This window comes from Leptopilina boulardi, unplaced genomic scaffold (assembly GCF_019393585.1).
Source record: "Leptopilina boulardi isolate dan_hultmark-lab unplaced genomic scaffold, ZJU_Lbou_2.1 LbouV2_123, whole genome shotgun sequence".
NCBI classification, from domain to species: Eukaryota; Metazoa; Arthropoda; class Insecta; order Hymenoptera; family Figitidae; genus Leptopilina; species Leptopilina boulardi.
The window spans coordinates 970432-990827 of NW_026137667.1; the positions used below are offsets into that span (position 1 = coordinate 970432).

Here is a 20396-nt window from a genome sequence, read left to right on the forward strand (position 1 = left end):
ATTTCACTGATTCAAAATGAGAGTGTGAGTTTTTGAAAAAAGTCTTAGTGAATTTATTTATACTTACAGCTCCTTTTCTTCGGATCATTGCCTTTCGATATTTATTTCTATGTTTCACTCTTGGATTACGTTGTTCTTTACTACGATGTGGAGTAAGTCCTTTATTTTTTGCTATCTGGTAAGTTATTAATCTTCTTTCAGTACTATTTTCAATATTGTCCTCCAACGGCTCTGTAATTTCTTTATCACTTCCTTCTTCTTCTTCAGACAGATCATCATTACTTTTCAAATGTTCCAGTTGTTTTCTGTTAACATGTGACGTTACAAATCCATCTTCAATTTTCAAAGATTTTTCATTTTCCGATAGTTCCAATAATTTTTTCGCTTTTTGTAAAACTTGTTCTTGAATTGTATTCATTTGATTTAAAAGCTGTCGATATTGTGCCAGCCTTTTAATCACTGGATGTGAATTGAAAAATAAACGTTTTGATTTGAGAGTTAAGTAAAATATAATATTAACACAATAATGTAAAGCTGTCTGATATTTTTTTTGAATAAATTGAAATGCTGCGTTATTTGAATAATTTTTGGCCTTCATCGATTTCAAATAAGGATTCAGAGTAGATTTTATTTCAGCCAGTTGTTCTGAAAAAAAATAATTTGTTTTATTTTCATTTTGAATACTTTTAGTTAAGTTTTTACAATTACCTTTAATATCTTGAAGTAATACTAAAAATTCCGGACTTTCCTTTTCCATTAATTCGAATTTCTGCCGATTACTAAATTTGCTTATGTCTACTTTAATAACATGACTTATATTTTCTTTAGATTCTGTTTGCTCATCTGTTATTGTATTCAAAGAAAAATCAACATCATCCAATTCTTTTGCCATTCGTTTCTGAATAATTTTTGCTTCCTCTTCCTCAATTTTTGCTCGCTTCTCATCCTTTTCATTTAACGTTGCATAATCGGTGTCGACATAATCCGTGGAATAATATGTTTTCTTTTTTTTACCCCAAGCTCGAGTGTTGGGTATATCTTCGTCATTATCCATTGAAACTTCTTGAGTTTCATCATCTTCGTCATCGTCATCATCACTTTTGAAACCAAGTACCTCCGTTACTGTTTCAGTTTTTTTTCTACTAAATGAAACTTTTTCCGAACTATCATCAGACATTTCAATGTCATCCATGTCTGGATCATCGTCATCATCACGATTATAGCGAATCATTTTTCGCTGCACATAAAAAAATTGTCAATTATTAAAATAATTTTTAATTCTTTTAGATATAAGTGGGTATTTACATAAAAAGGGATCTCTTTGTTTCACAATTCGTTAAAAAAATTTAATGTGAAAAAACTATCCTAATATAGGGTCAGTTGGGGTAAATAGAAACAGTAGTTATTTCAGTTAAATCAAAAATAAATACGGCCTCAAATCTTTTTGGGGGTGATCTATGGTTCAAGGTTTGAGGCTGTATTTATTTAAAAAATTTTTTTATTTAACTGAAATAACTACTGTTTCTATTTACCCCAACTGACCTTAAACATATTCTTAATTGTTAAATTAATTATTTCATTTTTTAAAAAGGACTTCCTATCTGAGAAAGCTAAATTGCTATTTTAATTCCATTTCAATTATATTAAAATAAAATGATTTTTAATCAATAATGATAATAGAAATCAGTAACAAATAATTCAAAAATAGAAAACTTAAAAATTTTATGTTTTACAGTCATAAAAGTAAAGTAAATAAATTAAAAAATTTATGGACATAACCAAGATGACTTATAATTTTTGTTTTTGATTAGAAAAAAATTACCAAAACTTTTAAAGCCCTAAATTATGATAAAGTTTAATTAAAAACAGAACGTCTTGAATATGAAAACATTGTTATAGAATTAAACTATTACAAATTTTATATTTTAAAAGTAACTGTAGTTGTTATGTGAGAAAAGTCATTTGTTTCAATTTCTCGACATAAGAAAATATGGATTTATCAGGTTTTGAAAACTTGCTTCTCAATAAATTATTATGAAAGATTAAAACAACCAAGATTTTCTTTCAGGATTGTATCCTAGGACAAAAAAAGAAGATATTCCGAGCAAAAATCAAAATCATTCATCGAGCCCTTTTTGAGAAATTTAATTTTTTTTTTAAAATCGAGTAATGTAATGGTTTTTCTTATATGAAAAACTGTAACTTGCAGAACACGCCTAGAAAATAAATTTTTGAATTTAAAATATATGTCTAATTCTTCGACAATAAAATAAGAATATAATTTACCTTAAAGAAATAATTTCTATATAGTATTTATAATAAACAGTCAACACGTGCCTCATGTATTTAAATTACCCCCAACCTACAAAAAGATTAGAGAGGATAAAGTAGTGTTGTTAGGTTATGAGTCATAAAGGTGTGTTCACAAAGAGCCGTAAAGCCAGGGTTGTGTACTTGCGCGTAACTCGAGGGTTTCGATTACTTTATACTAATATTTTATTATTTACAGTTTAGGAAAAAATAAATTAAAGTAATTAATGATAGAGGATGAACATGCGTCTCAAATAATTCTTTTTTTTCATTCTTGTAATTAAAAATTTGCGGTATCAAATATGGCCGCCACTGAAGGAGTTATTTTTACCTGCGCATAGCGGCTCCTTGGTTGTTATTACTTGGATCATGAAAACGAAGGAGACGGTAAAGAGCAAGTGCAGAATACGTTGATTAGTAACAGTTCAACTTAAATGTCATTTAATTGAATGGTTTAAAATGGGTGATTCATTAGATGGGTCCGGAGATCCTTCTCCAGAATCTCAAAACATTGCCATTGTTGATTATTCAACATTTGTGAATTATCTGCGAAAAATTGTTAAGATTCTTCTTCCTGATGAAGATGAGGTGCCACCCAATTTTAACCTCACTCTTGAGGATAAGAATAGTCAAGAGTCAATAAGAAAATTTATAAGCGATACACAAGTTTGGGCTCTTTATATTCAGAGAAGTTCCAGCAAAGGTATTATTTATTATTATTCTGTAAATTTTGAGAATAATTGTACCAGGCTTCTGAGGTGAATAGGTTTTACAAAAATGAATGCAAAATTGGCAAGTGGGGTTTGAATTGTAATCTCTCAGAGTGTCAAAATCCGTTAAGAACGAAATCCTATAGCTGCTTGGGTTCTTACTATTTTAAATAAAAATTTTCGAGAAAAAATGTACATTAAATTGTTTGTATAATTTGTGTTAAATAATTTTATTTTTATAATGTTTTTATTTAAATAATTGTATATATGTACAGATTATAATATTTATTTGGAAAATCAGAACAAATTTTATATTATTAAATTTTCAATGAACCATCGAAAATTAATGACTCTCGTTAATATAAACGCGATTTATATTTATTAGTAGGGACCTTCACGGAATCAAAACAAAATTCAAAAACACTTTTGTTTTGATTCTGATCAGAATATCGGAATAAGAAGTCAAGTTTGTTCGGATTTGAATGCAAAATCTAAATTTAATTTTGTTTTCAAATTATTTGTTACAGAAGAAGACAATGGCGAAAGTGAAGATGAAAAAGAAAACATTACTTTCTATGTTTCTAATGAAATTCATTTTACAAATACAAAAATGTCATCTATTGTTTTAATAAAACGAGGCGCCCTAGTGGAAGCCGATAAAGCAATTCATCCTCAATTACGTATTGTTACACTTTCTGATGGCCCCGCTTATGAAACTTTGCACGCTATTAGTAAAACAATGGCGCCATATTTTAAAAGCTATGTAAAAGAAACTGGAAGAGCAGATAGAGACGGTGATAAAATGGCGCCTTCCGTTGAAAAAAAAATCGCCGAACTTGAAATGGGTCTTTTGCATTTGCAACAGAATATTGACATTCCTGAAATTTCTTTACCTATACATCCAGTTGTCTTACAGGTAATTAAACAATGCAGTGATGAAAGCAGAAAACCAAAAGTAGCCGATTTTGGAGAAAAAGTGGAAGATTCAACATTCCTTAATCAATTACAAAATGGCGTGAATAGATGGATTAAAGAAATTCAAAAGGTAAATTCAGTAAATTAAAAAGCTCGTAATTAAATATAAAACACATTTTTATTTATTTATTTAGGTTACAAAATTGAATCGTGATCCAGAATCGGGTACAGCATTGCAGGAAATATCATTTTGGTTAAATCTTGAAAGAGCGTTGCATAGAATTCAAGAAAAACGTGAAAGTTTGGAAATTTCATTAACTCTTGATATATTGAAACATGGAAAACGTTTTCATGCAACTGTTAGTTTTGATACTGACACTGGTTTAAAACAAACTCTTGCTACAGTAAATGATTATAATCCATTAATGAAAGATTTCCCTATCAATGATCTTTTGTCAGCAACTGAACTTGAAAGAATTCGTTTAGCTGTTCAACAAATTTTTACTCATTTAAGAAAAATTAGAAGCACTAAATATCCAATACAAAGAGTATTAAGATTGGTTGAAGCAATATCTAGAGATTTAGGACAACAATTGCTTAAAGTGCTTGGAACTCGAAGATTGATGCATATTCCATTTGACGATTTTGAGAAAGTAATGGGTCAATGTTTCGAAGTATTTAATACATGGGATGACGAATACGATAAACTGACTGGTTTATTGAGAGATGTTGTAAAAAAGAAGCGCGATGAACATATGAAAATGGTTTGGCGTGTATCGCCAGCGCATAAAAAACTTCAAACAAGAATGGAGCATATGCGTCGCTTTAGACGTCAACATGAGCAATTAAGAACAGTTATTGTCCGTGTATTGAGACCAACAGTCAGACAGAATAATAATTCAACTATCGAAAATACTGAAGATGATAATGTTGAAATTGAATTTGCATTAGATGCAGCCGATGCAAATGCAATTGGAGAAGTTAATTTTGCCTATGAAAATGTTAAAGAAGTTGATTGTTTGGATATTACAAAAGAAGGTTTAGAATCATGGGAGGCTGCGGTACACAGATATGAGGAACGAATTGAACGTGTTGAAGCACGTATAACAGCACATTTGAGGGATCAATTGGGAACAGCTAAAAATGCTAATGAAATGTTTAGAATTTTTTCCAGATTTAATGCTTTATTTGTGAGACCTCATATTCGAGGAGCCATACGCGAATATCAAACACAATTGATACAAAGAGTAAAAGACGATATTGAAGCTTTACATGAAAAATTCAAGGTATGTGTTGCTTTTATTCTAACATATCCGTTATTTTATTAAATAATATTGTAACGAAGTATATCGTTACTTATACAGTAAGAAAGATTGACTATAAACCAGCTCACGAGTGCGACGAAGACACTCTTATGCGCAGTTCCATTTGCGTCTCTATCGCACTCGCGTTTACCTATGATCAGTATGAAATCATTTTTACGGTATATATATATATTAGTTTATGTCTGCGTCTTGCCCCTCTCGATCAGTCTTGATACTGGATCTTGTATTTGAGAAGTCGCATTTCGTAAAATCTCATATTTTTCTAAGAATCGCGTTTCACGCTTTTATTGTATTTGATCTAGTGTTATTTTTAATAAATCTATTTATATTCTTTGTTAATTGTTGTTGAGTTTATTAATTATTGGTAAACTCAGCATTGGTGAGTTTGTTTATTGTTCGAATCTTGTTTGGTCATCATTGCACCGATGATTACTTTGCTCAAAATTTCCCATTGGTTTTCAGCGTAAGTTTAAAGATAAATTTAAGTGTTCGAATAATGGGGTTGGTGCACGTTTATTTTGATTAATAATCGTTAAAAGATTCCACTAGTATAATATTTGTTAAATTTCAATTTGATGACTCCAATTTTTATTTCTAGGTTCAATATGGACAAAGTAAATGTTGTAAAATGAGTTTAATAAGAGATTTACCACCAGTTGCTGGTTCTATTATATGGGTTAAACAAATTGATTATCAACTGACAATGTACTTAAAACGCGTGGAAGATGTTTTAGGTAAATTTGTGGTTAATATAAAAGAAACAGTTATTAATGATAATTAATTTAAAAAAATTTTTACAGGTAAGGGATGGGAAAATCATATTGAGGGACAAAAATTAAAAGCAGATGGTGATAGTTTTCGTACAAAGCTTTCGACACAAGAAATTTTTGATGAATGGGCTCGAAAAGTACAACAACGTAATATTGGCTTTACTGGTCGTATTTTTACCATTGAAAGTGTGCGCTCTCGATTAGGCAGAGGAAATGTATTGAAACTGAAAGTAAATTTTTTGCCAGAAATTATAACTCTTTCTAAAGAAGTGAGAAATTTAAAAAATCTTGGCTTTCGCGTACCACTGGCAATCGTTAATAAAGCCCATCAAGCAAATCAGCTCTATCCATTTGCGATTAGTTTGATTGAAAGTATTCGAACTTATGAGAGGACTTTAGAAAAGGTAAGAATTTTTATATTGAACAACTTTAACTACTGTAATTAATATATACAATTAATTAATATTTATATAAATGATTCTATTTCAGATTGAAGATAAAGGAAATATCATTCCTCTAGTAGCTGGAATGCGCAAAGAAGTTTTGGTTCTTATTTCTGAGGTAAGTTAGGCAGAAATATTTTATTTCAATTTGATTTACAATCTTCCACAGCACACGCTGGGTCAGTCGATGTCACATCGACAATACTGTTGTGCAGTATAAAAGTTTAAAAAGAATACGCTTATAAAGCTGCAAGTAAGATGCCATAAGAGCTGAAATTCAGCTCTAAGCTAGTTAAAGAATTGAAATTCAGTTAGGTTTTAGGCTATTATTTAGTCTTATATTAAAAGACGGCTGAAATTTAGTTGCGATATAGGCTGTGTTTCAGTATAAACCTAGTATAATGATTATCCTAAATTATGACTAAAAAGTTTATCAGAATTTCGATATATTACTTTATACAATAATTTTTTTTGATTTAATTCGCGACGGTACTTGAATGTTTTTGTTTTACATTTTTTTAGGGTATTGCTCTAGTGTGGGAAAGCTACAAATTAGATCAATATGTACAACGACTATCAGACGTTGTTGTCTCATTTCAAGAAAGAGTTGAAGATCTTTTAGTAGTTGAAGAACAATTAGATGTTGATGTGCGTTCATTGGAAACATGTCCATATTCAGCAAATACATTTGCCGATATTTTGTCAAAAATACAAAAATCCGTTGATGAATTGTCATTGAAAAACTATTCTAATTTACATATATGGGTGACAAAACTTGATGAAGAAGTTGAAAAAAATTTAGCAACTAGATTAGAAGCTGGCATAAAAGCATGGACCGACGCTCTTATGGGTCATAAGAAAGAAATTGATTTAAGTATGGATACAGATGCTCCCACTCTACCAACTCATAAATTAGGCGGTGATCCTAAAATTCAAAATCAAATACACGAAGTACGAATCACAAATCAAACAATGTATTTATATCCAAGTATAGAGGATGCTCGATTTCAAATTATGCAACAATTATTCGCATGGCAGGCAATTGTTACATCGCAAATTCGTCTTCAAAGTTCAAGATATCAGGTTGGTCTTGATAAACCTGAATCTGGAACTTATAGAAATTTATTGACAAAATTACCACTTGGTAAAACACCATTGGAAGCTGCTTACGGTGCTATTGAAAGTAAAATGAAAGATGTTGCCGTTTATGTAGATCAATGGCTGAGATATCAAGCTTTATGGGATTTGCAACCTGATAATTTGTACGGTAAACTTGGTGAAGATATAAGTTTGTGGATGAAGTGTTTGAATGATATAAAGAAGACAAGAACAACATTCGATACATCTGATACTAGAAGGGAATTTGGACCAATTATTATTGATTTTGCCAAAGTACAAAGTAAAGTTTCCTTGAAATATGATTCATGGCATAAGGAAACATTGGGAAAATTCGGTACACTCCTTGGTAATGAAATGACTAGTTTTCATGCACAAGTTTCAAAATCGAGAAGTGATCTTGAACAACAATCAATTGAAGCTGCGAGTACAACGGACGCTGTTGGATTTATAACTTATGTTCAATCGTTGAAACGAAAAATGAAAGTATGGGAAAAACAGGTTGATATTTATCGAGAGGGACAGAGGATTCTGGAAAGGCAGAGATTTCAATTTCCCTCTACTTGGTTACATGTGGATAATATTGACGGTGAATGGGGAGCATTTAATGAAATTATTAAACGTAAGGATAGTAATATACAAACACAAGTGGCTTCATTGCAAATGAAAATTGTCGCCGAGGATAAAGCAGTTGAGACAAGGACTACTGATTTTCTCGCTGATTGGGAGAAGGGGAAACCAGTTGAGGGTCATTTGCGACCTGACGATGCACTTCAGCAGTTACAAATGTTTGAAAGTAAATTTGCAAGATTAAAGGAAGAAAGAGATAATGTTACTAAAGCTAAAGAGGCATTGGAATTACAAGAACCAGGTTCAACATCAGCAAGTGAAGATAGAATGCAAGTTATATTTGAAGAACTTCAAGATTTAAGAGGCGTTTGGTCGGAATTATCGAGAATTTGGACACAAATTGATGAAACAAGAGAAAAACCCTGGTTATCCGTTCAACCAAGAAAATTACGTCAACAATTAGATACAATGATGACACAATTAAAAGAACTTCCAGCAAGACTTAGACAATATTCATCCTATGAATATGTGAAAAAAATGTTACAAAGTTATACCAAAGTTAATATGCTAATTGTTGAACTTAAATCTGATGCATTAAAAGAAAGACATTGGAAACAACTTACAAAACAATTGAGAGTTAGTTGGATACTCAGTGAACTTACACTTGGACAAGTTTGGGATGTTAATTTACAAAAGAATGAAGGAATCGTCAAGGATATTATACTCGTTGCACAAGGTGAAATGGCACTTGAAGAATTTCTCAAACAAGTACGTGAATCATGGCAAACTTATGAATTAGATCTTATAAATTATCAAAATAAATGTCGTCTAATTCGAGGATGGGACGATTTGTTTAATAAAGTAAAGGAACATATTAATTCCGTTGCTGCTATGAAATTATCACCGTATTATAAAGTATTTGAAGAGGAAGCTTTAACATGGGAGGAGAAATTAAATAGAATAAATGCCTTATTTGATGTTTGGATTGATGTTCAAAGACGTTGGGTTTATTTAGAAGGAATATTTTCCGGTAGTGCTGATATTAAAACTTTATTACCCGTTGAAACATCACGTTTTCAGAGTATAAGTTCAGAATTTTTGGGTCTAATGAAAAAAGTTTCCAAATCGCCTATGGTAATGGATGTTTTAAATATTCCTGGTGTTCAAAGAGCTTTGGAACGTCTTGCTGATCTTTTGGGTAAAATCCAAAAAGCACTTGGTGAATATTTGGAAAGAGAAAGAACATCATTTCCAAGATTTTACTTTGTTGGTGATGAGGATTTATTGGAAATTATTGGTAATAGTAAAAATGTTGCGAGACTACAGAAACATTTTAAAAAAATGTTTGCTGGTGTTGCTTCAATTCTTTTGAATGAAGATAATACAGTTATTACCGGTATTGCTTCACGTGAAGGTGAGGAGGTGAAATTTCAAAATCCAGTATCGACCGTCGATTATCCGAAAATTAATGAATGGTTAACACTTGTGGAAAAAGCAATGAGAGTGACACTTGCTTCGAGTCTTATGAAAGCCGTGCAGGATATTAAACAATTTAAAGAGGGAAATATAAATCCACATGCTTTTATGACATGGTGTGATAATTATCAGGCGCAAATTATTGTATTGGCAGCACAAATTTTATGGTCTGAAGATGTTGAAGCTGCTTTACATGAGGCACAAACAGTTAACAATAGCAGTCCATTAGAAAAAGTTTTGGTACAAGTTGAAGGAACTTTAAATATTTTGGCCGATTCTGTTCTACAGGAGCAACCATCATTGAGAAGAAAAAAACTTGAACATTTGATCAATGAATTTGTACATAAACGTACTGTCACTAGGAGACTAATTGCAAATAAAGTTTCTAATCCAAAGGCTTTTGAATGGCTTTGTGAAATGAGATTTTACTTTGATCCTAGACAAACGGATGTTTTGCAACAATTAACAATACATATGGCGAATGCAAAGTTCTATTATGGCTTTGAATATCTTGGCGTTCAAGATAGATTGGTACAAACACCACTCACCGATCGATGTTACTTGACAATGACACAGGCTTTAGAAGCACGTCTTGGTGGTTCACCATTTGGACCTGCAGGCACTGGAAAAACTGAATCTGTTAAAGCGTTGGGTCATCAACTCGGCAGATTTGTTTTGGTCTTTAATTGCGATGAAACGTTTGACTTTCAGGTAAGTTATAATTTTTCTATACTATAATTATTATTTAATTTAATAATTAATATTGCCATATTTTAAAGGCTATGGGACGAATATTTGTCGGACTTTGCCAAGTCGGTGCTTGGGGATGTTTTGATGAATTTAATCGTTTAGAAGAGAGAATGTTATCAGCTGTCTCACAACAAGTGCAAACTATTCAGGAAGCACTTAAAAGTCAAATGGAAGGTAAAAAGGAAGGAACTCTTTGTGTTGAATTAGTTGGAAAACAAGTTAAAGTATCAACCGACATGGCAATATTTATAACAATGAATCCTGGATATGCTGGTAGATCTAATTTGCCTGATAATTTGAAAAAATTATTTAGATCTCTAGCTATGACTACTCCAGATCGTCAATTAATCGCTGAAGTTATGTTATTCAGTCAAGGTTTTAGAACTGCCGAAAAATTGGCTTGCAAAATTGTGCCATTCTTTAAGTAAGTTATTTTAAAAAAAGTTGTTTGTCCCTCAAAAAAATTTACAAAATTCTTAATTCTTAATTAATATTTAGATTGTGCGACGAACAACTATCAAATCAATCGCATTATGACTTTGGTCTGCGTGCGCTAAAATCCGTTTTGATTTCTGCTGGAAATGTAAAACGTGATCGTATACAAAAAATTAAGGAAGGAATGAAAAATCGTGGCGATGTAGATATTGATGAAGCATCAATTGCTGAAAATTTACCAGAGCAAGAGATTTTAATTCAATCTGTATGTGAAACATTGGTTCCTAAATTAGTCGCAGAAGATATTCCGTTATTATTCAGTTTATTGAATGATGTATTTCCAAATGTTGGTTATACTCGTGCTGAAATGAAAGGTATAATTATATTTTACAATAGGATTACAAAATTTTTAAATAGTTCAGTAGTTTTTATAAATAAATTTCAAAACTTGAGTTACTATAATACTACATTTTATGTTTAAGGTTTGAAAGATCAAATTCGTAAAGTATGTGCTGAGGAATTTCTTGTTTGCGGAGAAGGAGAAGAACAGGGAGGTGCCTGGCAGGAAAAAGTAAGAAAATACAATTTTAATTCATTTATTTATTTCATAAGATACTAATGCGTTACTTATACTACGATATTTATTAATAATACACATCTCTCAAATATCTTCTCCATCGAAGATAATTTAATTTCACCAGTCAGTAAATTAAGGAGGGTATAATTTTTTAACCATCAACGAGTGAATCTATAAAATAGGATAAAATCTCTTAATTTGATAAGCTTAGAGTTTAATTCCAAAAGAACCCATATCTTTTCGGGCGCACTTCCATAATTTCTATTAATCTAACGTATTCTTTAGTACGGGAGTTTAAATATTGCGTTTCTTTTTTTTATATGGTAATGTATTATTTATTTACATTTTGCACGCTCAGGAGGTGATTGGTGAGACTTGGGTACAAAAGGTGAGAAGCTATTAAATACAAAAAAGTCAAATGGACTCGTCTATCGTGTTTTAGTATTATACTAATTGTCTGACTGATTGCACGTTTGTTGTATTTTACAAACTGTAAAATGATTTTTTCGATTGTTATAGTTATAGATTTTTATTTTAAAAAAAAATTTCTTTTAGGTTCTACAATTGTATCAAATTTGCAATCTCAATCATGGTTTAATGATGGTTGGACCAAGTGGATCTGGAAAAAGTATGGCATGGAGAATTTTATTGAAAGCATTAGAGAGATTTGAAGGAGTTGAAGGTGTGGCACATGTAATTGATCCAAAAGCAATAAGCAAAGAAACCTTGTACGGTGTATTAGATCCAAATACTCGTGAATGGACAGATGGATTATTTACCCATATTCTAAGAAAAATTATCGATAATGTTAGAGGGGAAATAAATAAAAGGCAGTGGATTATTTTTGATGGTGATGTTGATCCAGAATGGGTGGAAAATTTAAATTCTGTACTTGATGATAATAAACTTTTAACACTTCCAAATGGTGAACGTTTGAGTTTACCACCAAATGTAAGAGTTATGTTTGAAGTGCAAGATCTTAAGTATGCAACACTTGCCACAGTTTCAAGATGTGGCATGGTTTGGTTTTCGGAGGATGTACTGTCAACTGAAATGATTTTTGAGAATTATATGATGAGATTAAAGAATATTCCATTGGAAGATGGAGATGAGGAAAATTTTGTTAAGAAGACTGCAGATAAGGAAGATTCTTTATCGCCTGCTCTTTCGGTTCAACGTGAAGTGGCTTGCATTTTACAAAGTTACTTTGCACCTGATGGATTAGTTGTTAAATGTATGGAATATGCAATGCGTCAAGAGCATATTATGGATTTCACGAGATTACGCGCACTTAGTTCATTATTTTCAATGTTGAATCAAGCTGTTCGCAATGTCTTAGTGTATAATCATGCTCACATTGATTTTCCATTGCCAAGCGAACAATTGGAACGCTACATGCCAAAATGTCTTGTTTATGCTTTACTTTGGAGTTTTGCTGGTGACGCTAAATTAAAAGTTCGATCTGATGTTGGCGATTTTATAAGATCTATTACTACCATACCATTACCAACTTTGAATAATGTTCCAATTATTGATTTTGAAGTTAATATTCATGGTGAATGGTTATTGTGGAGTAATAAAGTACCTCAAATTGAAGTAGAAACACATAAAGTGGCAAGTCCAGATATTGTTGTTCCTACATTGGATACCGTGAGACATGAAAGTTTACTTTACACCTGGTTGGCTGAACACAAACCACTCGGTAATTATATTACTAAATCTTTTTTAATAACTGATTTATTTCCTTCCATTTTGTTACATGAATATTTTTTCTAAAACCGGGGTTGAAATTTGCGTTTCTGGATTTTTTAGTTCTTTGCGGTCCTCCGGGTTCTGGTAAAACAATGACACTTTTCTCCGCACTACGTGCTCTTCCTGATATGGAAGTAGTTGGATTGAATTTTTCCTCTGCAACAACACCGGAATTACTATTAAAAACTTTTGATCATTATTGTGAATATCGCAAAACATCGAATGGAGTTGTACTTTCACCAGTACAATTGGGCAAATGGCTTGTTCTATTTTGTGATGAAATTAATTTACCTGATATGGATAATTATGGTACGCAAAGAGTTATTTCATTTTTAAGACAATTAGTTGAGCACAAAGGATTTTATCGTACCAGTGATCAACAGTGGGTAACATTGGAAAGAATACAATTTGTTGGTGCTTGTAATCCGCCAACTGATCCTGGAAGAAAACCATTGAGTCATCGATTTTTACGTCATGTACCAGTGATATATGTTGATTATCCAGGTGAAACATCACTTAAGCAGATTTATGGAACATTTACACGTGCAATGCTCAGGTAAATGTTTATGATTTAATTTTTAGTCTGGTATTTTCTTAATAATAGAAATTTAAATAATGTAATTATTTTTTCTTTACTAGATTGACACCATCATTAAGAGGATTTTCTGAATCCTTAACAAATGCAATGGTGGAATTTTATTTAGCATCTCAAGAAAGATTCACACAGGATATGCAACCTCATTATGTTTATTCACCACGTGAAATGACGCGATGGGTTCGTGGTATTTGTGAAGCAATTAGACCATTGGATAATCTTTCTGTTGAAGGATTAGTACGTTTATGGGCACATGAAGCATTACGTTTATTCCAAGATCGATTGGTTGATGATAATGAACGTGCTTGGACTAATAAAAATATTGATTCTGTTGCCATGAAACATTTTATTGGTGTTGATAAAGAAAAATCACTTTCAAGACCAATTCTCTATAGTAATTGGCTTTCTAAAGATTATGTACCAGTAAATAGACAAGAATTACGAGATTACGTTAGAGCAAGACTTAAGGTATTCTATGAAGAGGAATTAGATGTTCCACTTGTACTTTTTGATGAAGTATTGGAACATGTTTTAAGAATTGACAGAATATTCCGACAACCACAAGGACACTTGCTATTGATTGGTGTTTCTGGCGCTGGAAAAACCACATTATCAAGATTTGTCGCATGGATGAATGGATTGTCCATTTTCCAAATAAAGGTGCATAATAAATACACTGGTGAAGATTTTGATGAGGATTTACGTCAAGTATTAAGAAGATCAGGTTGTAAGGATGAGAAAATAGCATTTATTTTAGATGAATCAAATGTTCTTGATTCGGGCTTTTTGGAACGTATGAATACATTGCTAGCAAATGGAGAAGTTCCAGGATTATTTGAAGGAGATGAATATACAACATTGATGACACAATGTAAAGAAGGAGCACAAAGAGAGGGCCTCATGTTAGATTCAAATGAAGAATTATATAAATGGTTCACTGGACAAGTGATGAAAAATTTACACGTTGTATTTACAATGAATCCAAATACTGATGGTTTAAAAGATAGAGCCGCAACATCACCTGCTCTATTTAATCGATGTGTGTTAAATTGGTTTGGTGATTGGTCTGATAATGCTCTATTTCAAGTTGGCAAAGAATTTACAAGTCGAATTGATTTGGAAAGACCATCATGGAAATGTCCTGACTTTTTCCCATCAGCTTGCTCATTAATAACAGCACAACCATCACATAGAGATGCAGTGATAAATGCCTTTGTCTATGTTCATCAAACTTTACATAAAGCAAATACAAGATTAGCAAAAAGAGGCAGTAGAACAATGGCTATTACACCGAGACATTATTTGGATTTTATTAATCATTTCGTTAAACTTTATCGTGAAAAACGAAGTGATTTGGAAGAGCAGCAGTTACATTTAAATGTTGGATTAGGTAAAATAGCCGAAACTGTCGAACAAGTTGAAGAAATGCAAAAAAGTTTAGCAGTTAAATCTCAGGTAAGATAAAATTTATTACTCATGTTATGAATCTCGGAAATTTTAATAATAATAAAAAAAACTTCACTGTATTTTATTATTGTAGGAACTACAAGCGAAAAATGATGCAGCAAATGCAAAACTGAGACAAATGGTTAAAGATCAACAAGAAGCGGAAAAGAAAAAAGTTCAAAGTCAAGAAATTCAACAACAATTAGCTATTCAAACAGTGGCTATTGATCAAAAAAGAGAAGACGTAATGGCAGATTTAGCACAAGTAGAACCAGCTGTAATTGATGCACAAAATGGTATGTTAACAATACATGGGTTTCTTATTGCTAGACCATTATAAATACAAAAATTAATTTTTACATAACAAAACGAAAACTATTTTTACTTTATAGCTGTTAAATCAATAAAGAAACAACATTTAGTGGAAGTTCGATCTATGGCAAATCCTCCAGCTGTTGTTAAACTTGCCTTGGAATCAATTTGTCTATTGTTAGGCGAAAACGCAAGTGACTGGAAATCTATTCGAGCTGTTATTATGAGAGACAATTTCATTAATACCATTGTTTCCAATTTTAGTACTGATGATATTACGTAAGTTCGAATCTATTTTTAATTAGACTTTTTAGAATAAAAAAAATGAATAATTAAACAATACTTCTTTATTTTGTGCCATACAAGTAAATATTATTTCTTACAGCGATGAAGTTAGGGAGAAAATGAAAAGTCGTTATCTTTGCAATCCAGATTACAATTTTGAAAAAGTAAATCGTGCCAGTATGGCTTGTGGTCCTATGGTAAAATGGGCAATAGCACAGGTAATAATAATTATATCATTTTTCAAAAAAAAAAATTATGAATAATTAAATCTAAATATTATCAAAATGTTTGAATTTAAAAATTATTTAGATTGAATATGCTGATATGTTGAAACGAGTCGAACCATTGAGAGATGAATTGCATTCTCTCGAACGTCAAGCTGAAACAAATAAATTAAAAGGCGAAGAAGTGAAAAATTTGATTGCTCAATTAGAACAAAGTATTGCGTCTTATAAAGAAGAATATGCACAATTAATTTCACAAGCACAAGCTATAAAAACGGATTTAGAAAATGTTCAAGGAAAAGTTGATCGCTCTATTGCATTATTAAAATCGTTAGTAATTGAAAGAGAAAGATGGGAAACAACAAGTGAAACATTTAGAAGTCAAATGTCAACAATAATAGGCGATGTTCTTCTTTCATCTGCATTCCTAGCTTATGCTGGATACTTTGATCAACATGTATGTATATTTTATAATTATCTATTTTTTTAAGGAATTTTATTTTTTAAAATAAAAGCTTAATTATGATTTCTCTTTTACAGTATCGTCAAAATCTGTTTACAACTTGGTGCCAACACTTGCAGCATGCAAATATTCAATTTAGACCCGATATTGCAAGAACTGAATATTTATCAAATCCAGATGAACGTTTACGTTGGCAGGCAAATGCATTACCAACTGATGATTTATGCACAGAAAATGCTATAATGTTAAAACGATTTAACAGATATCCATTAATAATTGATCCTTCGGGTCAAGCAACTGAATTTATAATGAATGAATTTAAAGATCGTAAAATAACAAAGACCAGCTTTTTGGATGATTCTTTCAGAAAAAATTTGGAAAGTGCTTTAAGATTTGGCAATCCTCTATTAGTACAAGATGTTGAAAATTATGATCCTGTTTTAAATCCCGTTTTAAATAGAGAATTACGACGAACAGGTGGTCGTGTTTTAATAACACTTGGCGATCAAGATATTGATCTTTCGCCATCGTTTGTTATATTTCTATCAACGAGAGATCCAACAGTTGAATTTCCACCCGATATATGTTCTCGTGTGACATTTGTTAATTTCACAGTTACACGAAGTTCTCTACAGAGTCAGTGTCTGAATCAAGTATTGAAAGCTGAACGTCCCGATATTGATGAAAAACGTTCAGATTTATTGAAATTACAAGGTGAATTTCATCTTCGATTGAGACAATTGGAAAAATCTTTACTTCAAGCATTAAATGATGCAAAGGGTAAAATTTTGGATGATGATTCGGTTATTACAACACTAGAGACATTGAAACAAGAAGCGGCGGATATTAGTAAAAAAGTTGAGGAAACCGATAAGGTAATTGGAGAAATTGAAACTGTTTCTCAACAATATATGCCACTTTCACAGGCGTGTTCTAATATTTATTTCACAATGGATAGTTTGAATCAGATACATTTTCTCTATCAGTATTCATTAAAAATGTTTTTGGATATTTTTACGTCTGTCTTATGTCAAAATGAGAAACTATCAACATTGACTGATTATACACAGAGACTGTCGGTAATCACTAATGATTTATTTTCTGCCTGTTATGAACGTGTCGCTAGGGGAATGTTACATACTGATAGATTGACATTTGCTCTTTTATTGTGTCGTATACATTTGAAGGGAATTGCAACTGAATCGACGTACGATAATGAATTTGCTTTCTTTTTACGAGGAAAAGAAGGTGTATTGAGTGTACGTGGACAGACGGTACTTTGTCTTGGTTCAGAACAACAGGAAGCAATGGTGAGATTGAGTTTGAGAGTTCCGGCATTTAAAAATATTGCCAATGTTATTCAGGAGAATGCGGAATTTAACAAATGGTTACAGTGTCCAACACCTGAAACTTGTGTTCCAAAACTTTGGGAGGAGGAGAAACCGTTGTCATCAATTGGTGTTGCTATGTATCAATTGTTGGTTATTCAGGCATTCCGTCCCGATAGAGTAATAGCGGCAACTTCATTGTTTGTAAGCTCGGCATTGGGTGAGACATTTATGGCTGAGGCTGAAATTGAATTAGATTTTGGTTCGGTTGTTGAGAATCAGCTAAAAGCAACGGTACCGGCTTTATTGTGTTCGGTTCCTGGTTTTGATGCATCGGGTAGAGTTGATGATTTAGCGGCGGAACTTGGTAAACAAATTGCAAGTATTGCTATTGGTTCAGCGGAAGGTTTTCATCAGGCTGATAGAGCTATTAATATGGCTGTTAAAGCTGGTAGATGGGTACTATTGAAAAATGTACATCTTGCTCCACAATGGTTAATTCAGTTGGAAAAGAAATTGCATAGTTTACAACCACACGCTAGTTTCCGTCTTTTCCTCACTATGGAAATAAATCCCAAAGTACCGGTTAATTTATTGAGAGCCGGTCGTATATTTGTTTATGAACCACCTCCGGGTATTAGGGCAAATTTATTGCGTACTTTTAGTACAGTACCAGCGTCAAGAATGATGAAGGTGCCTAGTGAAAGAGCGAGATTATACTTTTTACTTGCCTGGTTCCACGCTATTGTTCAGGAGAGACTTCGTTACGTTCCTCTTGGATGGGCGAAATATTATGAATTCAACGAAAGTGATTTACGCGTCGCTTGTGATACTTTAGACACCTGGATAGAAACAACAGCAATGGGAAGAACTAATTTACCACCGGAAAAAGTTCCTTGGGATGCTTTAGTTACCCTTCTGTCTCAATGTATTTATGGAGGAAAAATTGATAACGATTTTGATCAACGTCTATTGGCTTCGTTTCTTCGTAAACTATTTACGCCACGTTCATTTGAAGCTGATTTTGCATTGGTTGCAAATGTTGATGGTGTACAGGGAAGTCAGCGTCACATTACAATGCCTGATGGTACAAGACGGGATCACTTTTTAAAATGGATTGAATTACTTTCGGATCGTCAAACTCCCTCTTGGCTTGGTTTGCCAAATAATGCTGAAAAAGTATTACTGACAACAAGGGGTACAGATCTTGTTTCAAAATTATTAAAAATGCAACAATTGGAAGATGAGGATGAATTGGCATATTCTAATGATGAATCATTGGATACACCTGGAGAAGCTGAAGGTGATGGTCGACCTTCATGGATGAAAACATTGCATAATTCTGCTACAACTTGGTTACAATTGTTGCCGAAGAATTTGGCTATTTTGAAAAGAACTGTGGAAAATATTAAAGATCCATTATATAGATATTTCGAGCGTGAGGTCAATAGTGGCTCTAAATTACTTCAAGATGTCATTCACGATTTAGAAGACGTTGTACTTATTTGTCAGGTAAATACTTCCTTTTTATGTTAGTAAATAATATATAAATAATTGAAGAATTTATGTCTATATCGATATTTTATTATAGGGTGAAAAGAAGCAAACGAATTATCATAGAACTATATTGTCTGAACTGATAAAAGGTATTTTACCAAGTGGTTGGAGAAGGTATACGGTTCCAAGAGGATGTACTGTAATTCAATGGATTACAGACTTTAGCCATAGAGTGTCACAATTGCAAGAAGTTTCTAGACTAGTATCACAAGGTGGAGCAAAGGAAATTAAGGTATATTGAATATTATTTTTAGATTTATAATTTGCATATTGTTCAAAAAATTTTATTTTTTTCCTTTTTTATTATAATTACAGAGTTTTCCTGTTTGGCTTGGAGGTTTATTGAATCCAGAAGCATACATAACAGCCACTAGACAATGCATTGCTCAAGCTAATAGTTGGTCTCTTGAAGAACTCCATTTGGATGTTATGATTGGAGATGGTGATAATTTAGCGACCGATGATTGCTCTTTTGCTGTAACTGGACTTAAATTACAAGGAGCACATTGTAAGGATAATCAATTATATCTGACGTCAACTATTATGACAGATTTACCTGTAACAATGCTACGATGGATTCGGTCATCAAACGAAGAAACTAAAAAAGGAAAATTGACATTACCAGTTTATTTAAACAGTACAAGAACGGAATTATTATTTACAGTTGACTTAAATATTGCTCCAAGTCAAGATCCGCACAGTTTTTACGAGAGAGGTGTTGCAGTTCTTACATCTACTGCATTAAATTAATTTAAATTTTATCAAATAAAAAAAAACAATATTTATCCCTTTTCATAGATAAAATATTGCTATTCTGTCTTTTTTAGATTTATTTATATCTGCTTTTTTATGTAACATTATTTCAATAATAATTTTAATAAATGATGAAATATTTAATGGACGATAATGCTTATTGCATTAATAATTAATTTCTACACAATAATAAGAATAATCTTTATAAAAAAGTTATAAATCGCGGAAAGCTTATTGCTTGTGAGATGCTCGCTTCCCTGTTCTTTTTTCACCGACAAATAAGA

The 20396-nt window shown here is 32.0% G+C and overlaps 2 protein-coding genes across 4 annotated transcripts in view; one reads left to right on the forward strand and one right to left on the reverse strand.

Annotated features, from left to right (window-relative positions):
* Positions 1-2374, reverse strand: part of LOC127289563 (something about silencing protein 10) — a 39872-nt gene extending 37498 nt beyond the window's left edge. For both annotated transcript variants that reach the window (XM_051317559.1, XM_051317554.1), the window contains exons 1-3: positions 2287-2374; positions 709-1237; positions 68-645 (exon numbers count right to left, since the gene is read on the reverse strand). In XM_051317559.1, coding sequence (XP_051173516.1) covers positions 68-645; positions 709-1231 — 1101 coding nt within the window. In that variant the 5' untranslated portion in view covers positions 1232-1237; positions 2287-2374. The remainder of the gene's footprint in view (positions 1-67; positions 646-708; positions 1238-2286) is intronic.
* Positions 2375-2664: 290 nt separating this feature from the next.
* On the forward strand, positions 2665-20260 carry LOC127289610 (dynein heavy chain, cytoplasmic). Of its 2 annotated transcripts, XM_051317651.1 has the most exons (21): positions 2665-3013; positions 3548-4065; positions 4130-5221; positions 5859-5994; positions 6061-6434; positions 6520-6591; positions 6996-10346; positions 10415-10809; positions 10884-11194; positions 11303-11391; positions 11756-11785; positions 11953-13099; positions 13210-13705; positions 13789-15199; positions 15285-15486; positions 15583-15781; positions 15888-16005; positions 16097-16468; positions 16552-19314; positions 19394-19591; positions 19675-20260. In XM_051317651.1, the coding sequence occupies exons 1-21, from the start codon at positions 2770-2772 to the stop codon at positions 20107-20109; spliced, it is 13953 nt and encodes a 4650-aa protein (XP_051173608.1). In that variant the 5' UTR covers positions 2665-2769; the 3' UTR covers positions 20110-20260. The 2 variants fall into 2 exon arrangements, with proteins under 2 accessions (XP_051173608.1, XP_051173618.1); XM_051317661.1 differs by lacking the exon at positions 11756-11785.
* The last annotated feature ends 136 nt before the right edge of the window (positions 20261-20396 follow it).

Coding starts and splice junctions, on each gene's coding strand:
- LOC127289610 (XM_051317651.1), top strand. CDS start 2,770: ATGGGTGATTCATTAGATGGGTCCGGAGATCCTTCTCCAGAATCTCAA. Junction 16,469..16,551: donor CTGGATACTTTGATCAACAT/GTATGTATATTT, acceptor TCTCTTTTACAG/TATCGTCAAAATCTGTTTAC. Junction 19,315..19,393: donor ACGTTGTACTTATTTGTCAG/GTAAATACTTCC, acceptor ATTTTATTATAG/GGTGAAAAGAAGCAAACGAA.